This window comes from Mesoplodon mirus, assembly GCF_964341445.2.
Source record: "Mesoplodon mirus genome assembly, chromosome: 17".
In the NCBI taxonomy this organism is placed as follows: domain Eukaryota; kingdom Metazoa; phylum Chordata; class Mammalia; order Artiodactyla; family Ziphiidae; genus Mesoplodon; species Mesoplodon mirus.
This window is the reverse complement of record NC_138993.1, coordinates 24465795-24478087: the sequence shown is the minus strand read 5'-3', so window position 1 is coordinate 24478087 and position 12293 is coordinate 24465795. Positions and strand designations below refer to the sequence as shown.

Below are 12293 nucleotides of genomic sequence, written 5' to 3'. Positions count from 1 at the left end.
TAAGCAATTTCTTCAGCTTTTCTCAATTCTTATCTTGAGAACATGTTATTCATAGGAAAAAAAAAAAGGCACCTCTGAACATCTGAAGCAGTACACATTATTAATGCTGATTCATTTTAATGTAACTGAAATAGGTTTCAGCAGTACCAAATTTTTCACAATACACTGGATAAAAAGAACAGAGAAAACTTTTAAATGTTTCAGATCAGATGGATATCTTTCAAAAAGGTAGATAAAAAGTTATTCTCAAACAAACATCATCATGAAATGTTCATTCCAATATAGTCATTCCTCATCTTATAAAATGCTATTTTCTAACTCTTACAATGAAAAGGTTATAAATAGCTTCTGAACCAAATAGTATTCTGTTCCACTAAATACAATGTCAAAGACTGATCATGAGGTCTAAAGAAATGGATGAATTTATTACTGATTGTTATACATGATTTCTATTTAATTGTTCTCTAAGGCCCATAAACAAAGTCCATCACACATTTAATAAAATAATATCATGACTTCTGCCACAGTCCTCTTTACATAAATAATTTTAACCATACTATATTACTTTACTATACATTAAAGAGCAAAACTATATTATCATATATTATGAAATAAATAACTTAAATATGTAACCACGAGATTCCTTTATTCTTGGCTTTACTGCCTTTAGTAATCTAGCCTTCAAAATGTGTCCCATAATTTATTTTTCAGTGGTTTTTATAACATTTCTTAAAATATACATAAACACATTCATTTGAATTGAAAGGGAAAAATACTTTTTCTGTCAGAAAGTCTAATTTGGCTGATTGGATTGACAGTACAGACTACCTCTGTTAATTATGAAAACTAAGAATTTGACAGAAAGTATTTAAACATGTGATAAAGTAAAGGCATTTTCTCCAAAAAATATTGTGCTGGCAAAGGTATGTTGAATCAAAGTTTTATTTTAACAACTCTTTCTGAGTACATTAGAATAAAAAAGCAGCCTCTACGTGAGAAAATAACCATAGCCATTTGATAAATTTTCGTGAAGCCTTTTTAGTGAACTTCCCAGATATTGAGGCGGAATAATTCTATTGGCTGGGTCAGTGACTTTACTTGCAAGTCAAGTGGTTTCCAATTCTTTGCCATGAACAAAATGAAAAGGCTATAATCAAGTTGCCAGTTTATAGATCATTAAAAATATCATTTTTGATAATAAATCAACATATTTTTGACTTAGAAAGTCTGCAAAAAATTGAGTGATATTGCTATATCAAAATTCTTTATATTCCAGCAATAAAATTAGGGAATATTAATTACAGTAATTTATAGTCAACTGGGAAAAAGTGCTACTCATGTTATTAATAGCTATGTTTCCACAAAATTTTTAAGAAAATTTCAAACATATTGATGTTCTTTTGAACAATTGTGCTCTAATAATTATAATGATAGAAACATTTTAACATTTAGACTTTTTTATTGCAGAAAAATATGATAAAGATAAAACTTTCAAGAATAAGAATATGTTAAGATAGAATTATGAGGAGTAAGTGTAATTGCAATACAAATCAAGGAAATAAAGAAATAACATACATTTTCTGACAGTTAAAGATGAGCTTTTTATCTATTTTCAAAAAGAGGTGATAGTTAACAAATTACTAGGATATTCTGATTCCATTTGTGAACCAAAATACTGCCTGCCATATCAGTAAACAAAGGACATTGCAGCCATCAAGCCATCACATTACAGCCACCCCGAAGGTGAGCCCTGAGGGAGCTCAGGATAAAAACAAAATGCCATTCCGGACAATGCACCCTGAGGAGACTTGGGATAAGAAAGCACAGGATACTGGCCCTAAATATCTGAGGTGCATTTCAAAGGAATGATTTCAATGAGCCCAGACTTTGTATCTTCTCATACATAGAAAAGCACTATATTCCTTAACTTGAGATATCTGATTTTCTTTAATTAACAGTAACCTTTTGATGTTCCAACTACCTGGTCTTTATTGAAAAAACTCCTATATATCCTGGTTCCCCCCTTGCCTCTTCGATGAAGCAGTCCTGGGTTATCTGAGATCCTGTGTCCCAGGCTTGAAGTCTTCAAACAGTCCACCGAATTAAACATAACTCAACTTCTAGGCTGTACATTTTTTTCAGTCGACAGTTTTGGCAACCAATTATGAAGAGACCCAGAGTATACTTCTCTCCTTTGCCTAAACTCTACAAGAACCTTGATACCAGAAGAGGCCTCTTGTGCTTATCCGCCTCCTCAGAGTCCAGACAAATCTGGGTCTCTCCTGGTTCTAGGATCTCCTGTTAATGGCTGATGATCCTGAGTTTCATTTGGTGGTGTCTAACAGGTACCTGGCTTCCCAACTGAAAGACATTAGGGAGTGACCCCCCTAATCTAAAGGTATTAGTGTAACAGGGAGGAGCCAAATCTGACTATATCTTGAATCTATTTCTTTTACTTTAACCTTTGCTTTCCGCTGCTTTTGTTCACTAAAAGGATGCTGTCTATACGCAATGGCCTGCCTCAGGGAACCCTGCCCCTCTGCCGGAATGTTAAACCAAAGTGCCTTTGTACATCCTGACCCTGTCCACCTGGGGATGGCTGCAAGAAAGAAGAAATGAACACATCCCCTCCCCAAGGCTGGCCATTCCAGGGGACAGTTGCAAATCTTATGGCTTTTTTACATTATCTCCTCATCTCCTCCCCCTCTCTGTTCTATAAAAGAAACTGGCATCCAAACCCCGATAAGATGGTTTTTCGGAGACATTAGTCTGCCATCTTCTCGGTCTGCTGGCTTTCTGAATAAAGTCGTTATTCCTTGCCTCAACACCTGTCTCTGATTTATTGGCCTGTCATGCAGCAAGCAGAGTGAGCTTGGACTCAGTAACATTAGGGGAGCCTGGTTGAAAAACACTGGGAGACCCCCCTAATTGGAAGACATTAGGGGAACCTGGGATTTGCTCAGTATAGGAAACCAAGAAGTCTGAGCTGAGAGGTTGGAGAGGAGGCTGACCTGACATCTTTAAAGGGGCATCAGAAAGCCAACCTCCAACTAATACGCCAGCCAGATCACACTTGCAAGTACCTAAATTATACTAAAAGAGATCTCAACCTTAAATGGCCAAGTTGGGCTAATTTGTGTGTGTGTGTGTATGTTTGTGTGTGTGTGTGCGTGTGTGTGTATGCAGTTAAGTTAAAAAGCCAGTTTGACAAAATATCTTCTCAGAATTCTGACCTTAAACAAAAGCCTTGTAGAGGGAACTGGAATTTCTCTTCCTGTGTCTTTGAGATGTCCATCAAATTTAAACATGTAATTAAAGCCAACTGAAATAATAACGTAAACATTTCAGTATATAGTAGGAAAGTAGAATGTGTTTTTCTGTAAAGAAGATATTAGAAATGGAATTACATTTTATTAAGGGAAAAGAAAGTAAGCTTATCTTAGAGCTGGTTCTTTCTGGATGGAAAAAAATAAGGGACAAACTAATATGGATACAGAAAGTGATGGAAGGTTTGTGGATGGTCAGGATTGGCTAGGTTTAGATTAAAGTTAATTAAGTAAGTGAATTTTGTTGTTAAAAGTAAGCTGGTGCAAGACTAGATTTAATTTCCTCTCTCCAAATTCTTGATGGTTTATTGCAACCAGATTACAACTAGTTACACTAATCATCGTTTTAATTTGTTCTTTGTTTCTAAACTGTTTATGCTTTGTGTCTCCCTGCTGCACTATGACTGCCAATGTTACTAGCTGTATTACTTACATCCTGTCTATTTTATAAGATTCTTGTCTCTTACATTACCCAATGTGTAACCAGGCCTCCAACAAAATTGATAATGGCTAAACATCTTGAGGAATTAAGTCACATTTATAACTCTACATAGAATAATTGTAATAGTGTAATTCTAGGTATGGGAAGAAGCAACAAGAGAAAATATCTCCTGGATCATAACAGACTAGTAAGACAAAGGATCCAGAGAATTTTAAATTATCAACAGGGCCTAATCCAGAAAGTAGCACCTGGAGTTGCATATCAACAAGAATCTTTGCCTGACCTAGGAATGAGCATTCCTAGCAACATGGGAAAAAATTGGTCATGAAATGTCTTCCAAACATTGGTCACATGTGGGCCAGAGAGACTGTGAACTAAAATACTGGCTGCCATATCAGTAAACAAAGGATGTTGCAGCCATCAAGCCACCACATTACAGCCGCCCCTAAGGTGAGCCCTGAGGGAGCTCAGGATAGAAACAAAATGCCACCCCTGACAGTGCACCCTGAGGAGACTTGGGATTAGAAAGCACAGGATACTGGCCCCAAATACCTGAGGGGCATATCAAAGGAATGATTTCAATGAACCCAGACTTTGCACCTTCCCGTACATAGAAAAGCGCTAAATTCCTTAACTTGAGATAAATCTGGTTTTCTTTAATTAACAGTAATCTTTTGATATTCCAACTACCTGGTCTTTATTGCAAAATCTCCCACATATCCTGGCTCCCACCCCCCCACCCCCTTGCCTCTTTGGAGCAGTCTCTCAGAGTTACCTGAGATGATGTGTCCTGGGCTTGAAGTCCTCAGAAAGTTCACCAAATAAAACATAACTCTCAACTTATAGGTTGTGCATTTTTTTTCAGATGACACATTTAAAAGATACATTTTAAAGAGTACTGTAACAATTTTTGTGTCAAATGTCAATATTTACAACACAATAGAAACAACATGCTCTTCAACTATTCAAACTTATTAGGGAAATTTCTAGATATCAACCTAAAAATGTATAAAGGGATATAAATTTGCAAAACCCTTTTAGGAGATAAGTGAGAAAAATGTTTGAAGACAACTGTTCAGTCCATAAGACTATAGCATTTTGTTGGTCAAGTCTATGTTTTAATCACCTTTGTATTCCCAGTGCCAAAAATAATACCTCAAACCAAGCAGGTATTCAATAAGTGAATATATGAATGAATGATTCCAGTTTCTAATTAGATATTGTTTTCTTAATTAAGTATTGTTTTAAGCCCTGGTTCACTTTAATTAGATACTGTTTTCTTAATTAAGGATTGTTTCAACCCCTTGTTTTCTGTATTCTTTGAGAATAGCCCATCTTCCAACATGCTCAGAAATCAAGTCATTTAAAAAAAAAAAACACGGAACCAAAAATGTAAAAAAAAAAAAGAAAAGAAAAGAAATCAAGTCATTTATTTGTAAAGGATTCATATAAGTGAAGTAGTGTAAGTATTCATCTAAAGGAGAATGAAGATACTTATACAACAGGTAATACAATTTAGGTAAAAGAAACTAACGTACACCTCTCTTCAAATAAACCAAATAAACACTTCGGTCAAGTGCAATCATTTTTTAAAAAGATTTTAGTTAATAATATAAGATACTCATAATGGAAATTGTTAGAATAACTAAGAATGAGTTAACAAAAAGTACAAATTGTTATAGAATAAGCTGCTTAACATTTAATTACATTTATTAGTACAAATAATGCAAAAAAGCAAGCACACGTAACTCATAACGGATTAACCTAAATCTGTGTACAGTACACAAACTGTCACATAACTACTACTACCAATAAATTACGTATTTTATTCAAGCATGGAAAATATGGAGTTGAAAATTAAAAACCCTGAAAAGAATGGAAGAGTTTCCAAACGAAATCAAATTTAAGGCCATTTTTAAAGTAACAAGGCTTGATTTTATCACTTGCAATGAACTTAACTTAAAGGGATTTCCCCAAAGTTTACAGGAAAATAATTTCTATATTCAAGAAAATAATTAATATATCTTTTATATAATACTCTTGTACAAACCTGTTCAGACATTACTCACTTGATTTTTAGTGAACAGCTGTTTTGTTTTACATGCCCAATATTCTTTCCTCTTTTGACAACAGAATCCCTCTCTCCAGTGAGGAACCCACCCAATTTGGTTTGGGTAGTTTATACCACTCCTCCCAACCTTTACCCCTGCATCCAAATGCCCAGAAATGAGTACCCTGCACAAGCCCTGCCAGAACATTCCACTCTTTGACCACAGTGGTTGTTTTAGAGATGGGCCTGTGATCCAAGCTTGGCCAATAAGATTTCTCGCCAGGATTTTTCAGAGCTCACAGGAAAAAATGTTCTCTCTTCTTCTCACATTGTGAACTGTAAGGAGAGTCAAAGTCTGGGGCTGTCAGTAAGGCTGTCACTGCTACCAGCTGAAGAAAGCCTGCCATTGAAACCAATACTGCAAAAAGTAGATCCAATAAAGGAAGAGTGGAGAGTGGGGGAACCATGGGGAAAGACAGAGAGAGCCCAAGCCCTACAGATGTTCTAATATCCTGCATCTAGTCCAGCCTGAAGCCATTGGACCTCCCACCTATGTGAACCAATCATATGCTTTTCTGTGCACATTTCTGTCACTTAAAACCTAATGACTGCTGACTAACAACAATTTTTGTAAGGTAAAGGCAGGCAAAGCAAGTGTAGCTATCCCTATTTTACAAAGAAGATACACAGAGAGGAATATATAACATTTTGACCCTGAGGATATTCTGAAAACAAACATTTCAATCAGAATAATACTAGCGTTCATAAGTTTTCATCAAAGTTAACTTTCGAGCAAAATTAAGCCAAAAGAACTCCTTGATCAATTTTTTTTTTTTTTTTTTCGGTATGCGGGCCTCTCACTGTTGTGGCCTCTCCCGTTGTGGAGCTGCCATGGCTCACGGGCCTAGCCGCTCCGCGGCATGTGGGATCTTCCCGGACTGGGGCACGAACCCGTGTCCCCTGCATCGGCAGGCGGACTCTCAACCACTGCGCCACCAGGGAAGCCCTCCTTGATCAATTTTTATAGAGCACATTTTTATTTTTCTTTTATTTAAAGAATTATTTTATAGTGAGGATTTATCAATCACTTTTTTGTCCATATAGAATTTCACCAATTATATCTTCTGCAACCCTGTTTTCCTTTGTGGCCATCAGCGTGGACTGAATACCAAAAAGATTTTGCTCTTTCTTCAATGTTTAATCAATAACAAATTTTTTAGTATATAGCTTTGTCAGAGTTTTATTTTGTATTGATAGTTTCTAATAAGACTTTAAATTTTTTATATGATTAATAATTTTTATTTAGTTCTTGGCTAACCCAGGAGAAATATGGGTATTTTCCTCAGATATTTCAAAGCTGTTCTACTGTCAAAATCTTTACCAATCTCAAAAATGCTTTTCTTAGTTACGTATTTCAGGCACATCTGTGGTAGCCCTTCTCCGAAAATGGGAGATGCTTAATGCTTAATGCCTTCTGAACTGTAAACTACAAATTAAGTTAATGAATATACACACCTTAGGATATTCGACTCTGAAATGGACTCACAATTCAATGACTTGTAGCATTGAACTAAACCAACCAAAGAAGGTGGTTTAGTTCAGGGTTTCTCAACAGCCAGCATGACTGACATTTTGGGCTAAATGATTCTTTATTGTTAGGGGCTGTCCTGTGCACTGCAGAATGTTTAGCAGATTCACTGGCCTCCACCCACTAGATACCAGTAGCACCCCCTTCCTCCTGGTTAGGACAACCAAAAAATGCCTTCAGACACTGCCAAATGTCCCCTGGGGAACGGGAATTACCCCTGGTTAAGAACCCGTAAGTGTCACCATTGTTTTTTTTAATACAAAACTTAGACCCAAGAGAAAACCAAATATATCAGCAATTTCCAGGCTAGTCTGCATGTTCCCAATAAATTGTCCAGCAATTTATTAGGTTACAACTGTTCTGGGATTTTACTGCTAAATTCTTTAATACACAGAAGTCACAATGTCCTCAGGGTCAAAATAGCCTGCTGCAGGTTCAAAGTAGTTAATAATTTCCCCACAGTTCAATACCTAGTAAATACAGAGCTAAGACCTGCACACACACAGTACAGTTTTTCCCTTTACACCATATTTCTGAATTGAAGCAGGAGTTCTATATTTCCCTTCCCCAAAGTCATTAGCTCTATTATAACCCAAGGATATCATCTTAAAGTTACAAAAATACATATGGATGGATGTTTATTGCACTGTTTATATATTTAAAAATAGACAACCTGAACGTCTAAGCATGGGAAACTGGTAAAATAAATTATATGGATAAATGTATAAACTTAATGCCTATTTAAAATGACCATATATAGCAATATTTATCACTATGTTAGTACATTAACAATAATGGCTAAGTGAGAATAAACTATAAAACATACATGATTCCATTTTTAAAAAGAAATATGTATTTATATAAATGCATATTATACATATTTTACAAAAACTGATAGTAACACACACAAAAAAAATGACAATCATGAACTTGCATGGAAAGATTATATTTTAGGGGATCTGTCTGTATTTTTCACTACAATGAACATAGATTTCTTGTACAAAAAGTATCAATATTTTTAAATATTTCTATAAACAAACTTATACACAAAAGTCAGAAAGATAAAATAGTGAACCCCTTTAATAATAAGGGTGTAAAAGGATGGCACTCGGGCTTCCCTGGTGGTGCAGTGGTTGAGAGTCCGTCTGCCGATGCAGGAGACACGGGTTCGTGCCCCGGTCCAGGAGGATCCCACATGCCGCGGAGAGGCTGGGCCCGTGAGCCATGGCCGCTGAGCCTGCGTGTCCGGAGCCTGGGCGTCCGGAGCCTGTGCTCCGCAATGGGAGAGGCCACAACAGTGAGAGGCCCGCGTACGGGGGGGGAAAAAAAAAAAAAAAAAAAGGATGGCACTCAATGTGTCACAGTGGATTTACAGAGTTATGTTTCCAGATTTATCATTTGGTCTTAATCTATTGTATATCTGAGCCTGTTTGACATCAGAATCCTACTGAACTAATTTGGCTCCTTCTGTGAAAACACTACAATAATCGTTATAAAAACTCTTTGCAGGGAATTCCCTGGTGGTCCAGTGGTTAGAACTCTGCACTCTCACTGCCGAGGGCCTGGGTTCAATCCCTGGTCGGGGAACTAAGATCCCACAAGCCGCGCAGCCGTCCAAAAAACAAAAAACAAAAAAAACCCAACTCTCTGCAGTAGCTAACCTCCTTGTTAACCCCTTTGTTCCTATAACCAAGAGACAATACAACCAGTTGAAGTATAAAGAGATATAATTTACAAATTACGGATGTTCAGACTACCTAATAGCAAAAGATAAAGAGCAGTGGGTTTGGGGATTTTTTTTTCTTTTTAAACAAAATGACCCTCTCTTCCCTCTGCTTCTCAGGCTTTATAAAGCTCCTATCTTGAAAGCCAACAAGATAGGAGCTTTATAAAGGCTTTATAAAGCCAACAAGATAGGAGCTTTATAAACAAGGCAATTCCAGGCTCTCCTGCTCCCTCTCTGTATGAACTGGAAGATAATAGAATACTTCTTAGGTACAAAGAATTGACATGCACAAAAAGGAATATAAAGATAAATAAGACATACATACAGCCCAGGAGAGATAAGAATAGTATATAATTTGTATCCGTGTTGTTCTTTTTCCAAACTACTAGGAAGCAAGGTCAATTACTTGCAGAGAGGTGAGTTACTAGTCACATGTCTGAGTGCAGCTGAGAGCATCTTTCCAATCTAAACTGTAATTCATTACAGCATAATGCTATTTGTGGTTTACATTTGTCTGTGTGTGACATCTGGTTCAAAATGGGACACTTCAACCTTGATGCCCAATGTTATGTCCCAGGGAAGCCCAGAACTTGCCTCCTGTTTACCTGGCTCACAGCTGTTCTTACTTGAGTCCAGATCTCTGGTGAGTTTTCAGGTACATTTATCCACAGCCCTCATACCTTCAACCTTGAGAATCTTTGCAGTGACAAGGCAAGTAGGGTTAACATAATTTACTCCATGTGCTGTCATGCTAAGTGACTGAGTCTAAGAAGTTAATATGTTGTTTGTAATGTGTACATGACTCTCACATTTGAAGCAAATCCTGTACTTTGATTTGCTGGACATACCACAAATTTTGAGGCCGTGTCTAATGCTTTTATAATCAACATGTACTATTCATGTATAAAGAACATTTTTCTTTTTAAAGTTCCCATGAATTAACCCTGCTCCATCAGCCTACCTAGACAGTTCTCACAGTTCAAACCTAAAAGGAACTGGTTTCATTTCTTCTAAAGCCAAGGAAACAATAAATCTCACATAGCTGAAAATAACATACACTAAGAATAATAAAGAAGCTAATTTTTATTGAACATTAATATGTGCCAGGGATTGTATAAACTAAATCCTTACAACAACCCTATCAAATATACTTTCCTTATCCTCATTTTACAGTTAAGGAAACTGGGACACAAAATTAAGTAACCTACCCTCAAATCCCCATGCCTAGACGGTGCAGAAATGGCCTCCAACTCAGACTGTTCACTCCAAAGCACGAGTTATAGATTATGCTACACTTCTACCATTGACCTCTGCCTTCTAGGACAAAGGAGAAACTAACAAATAAAAAACTCAAAGACTAAAAAACAAACGAACAAACAAACACCCTAGAAGCATAATAATTGATAAAGGGGCAAAATCTCAAATCACAACCCTATACAGGAAAAAGAAAAAAAAAATTAATGAATGAATGATGAAATGGATGGGACTCAAACTCCCTCACTTCTGACAAGGAAAATTATTGGGATGGGGGGTGCAAGAAGAACCATGAAACTAGCAATTTCAGGTGAATACCTCCGTTATTCTAAGCAATGACACTGACCAAATCTTGCCTAGAATCACTTAGCCATTCACGTGGAGCAACAACATACATCCCTTCCCTTAACCAGCACAAATGCTCTAACTCCAGCGCGCTCACACACACACACACACACACACACACACACACACACACACACACACACACAGAGATCCCTAAAACCATCTCAGATAGAGCCAAGAAATACTGAGCTTAGAAATCAGAGCTGGGAATTCCCTGGTGGTCCAGTGGTTAGGACTCTGCGCTTTCACAGCCTAGGGTTAGCTGTGTAATCTTCTGGAAGTCACTTTTCTTTTCTGGGTCTCAATTACCTCAATTATAGAGTCAGAGGTTTTAACTAAATTAAATTGTGGTTTTCAGTTCTAAGAAATTGTGAACCTGTGAGAAATGAAAACTCCAAGTAAAACTTGGAAAGACTCGTGGATACATTTAAAACCTAACGAGGGGTTCTTTGGCGAGAACGTACATTTCTAAGCCGCCACTAACCCTGGGTGGAACATGGCACAGACTGACTTCCAGGCCCTTGGGACTCAGAGAGCAAGGTCAAGTCCAGCTTTCAACACCCTCTGAGGGCTGCTGCATTAAGCTCTGCGTGTGCTGTAATCTAAGTCAGAATCCCGGCGCGGGGGGGCGGGGGGGTGAAAGAAGCAGTGCGGGAAGGAGAAAGCACTATTCCAGGTCATCAGAAACCTAAGTCCAGTTCCCACGGGTTACTTAATGAGGCTCAGAGAGTGCAAGCGCCTGGCCCCGCGTTACACAGCAGTTAGCGGCGAGGTGGAGACTAGAACCTCCACCTCCTGGCTCCCGGCGCAGCGCTCCTCCCCAGTTGAAGCAGCAGGGAGTGGGGGGAGGGGGGCAGGGGTGCGCAGGGGCCCCCGCGCTGGGCGGCGAGGCGTCTCGGGGTTACCTGTGTCGGCCCCCGCCCCGGCGTGCAGCAGCTTGACCTCCGAGCGCCGCGCGTCACCGCCCGGCTGGCGCCGCACCACCTGCCGCAGAAGCAGCCTCACGCGCCGCGCAGCCGGGCCTCCGCGGCCGCCCGGGGCCCCGAGGAGCAGGAGCCGGGATTGCATGGGGCCGGGGGCGTCGCCGGGCACGGGGAGGGGGGCCCGGTGCGAGCCGCGTCCCGGACGGGCGGTGTGAGACGGCGCGACGAGGGGGACAGGAAGCGGCACCGCGCCGAGTCCGCCGGAAACTCCTTCCCCCAGCGCGGCCGGCTCCGCCGTCTCGGGCCGCCCTGGCCCAGCGGGGCGAAGGGAATCGGCCCCCGCCGCGGGGCAGACAGGGCGGAGCACCTGCAGGCCTGTGGCTCCGGGGCGCCTCTCCCTCCTCGCCCTCATCTGCGATGGTCCCCGTGGATTCCCCAGGCAGGCCTCTAGTCGTTCCCCTGTGCTAGGGAGTTGAGGAGATGCTTAAGGGTTTAAGGAGCATTTGACTCTCTTGGTTAATGGCCCTTTGTCTTGATATATTGCACTTTCCCTGTACACTGCTTCAAACCCTTTTCAGAACTTGAGTACGTTTTCTGAAGATTGTGGGAACTTTCACCTATCTGGATTCCTTGTACCCA

General features: G+C 39.4%; 1 protein-coding gene across 3 annotated transcripts in view; it reads right to left on the bottom strand.

Annotated features, from left to right (window-relative positions):
• Window positions 1-11933, bottom strand: part of VWA8 (von Willebrand factor A domain containing 8) — a 369162-nt gene extending 357229 nt beyond the window's left edge. For 2 of the 3 annotated variants that reach the window (XM_082602373.1, XM_082602374.1), the window contains exon 1: window positions 11637-11933. In XM_082602373.1, the coding sequence (XP_082458499.1) occupies window positions 11637-11799 (163 nt within the window). In that variant the 5' untranslated portion in view covers window positions 11800-11933. Of the gene's footprint in view, window positions 1-9737; window positions 9812-11636 lie in introns of those variants that run through there. The other variant, XM_082602375.1, reaches the window with a different exon arrangement.
• Window positions 11934-12293: the final 360 nt, after the last annotated feature.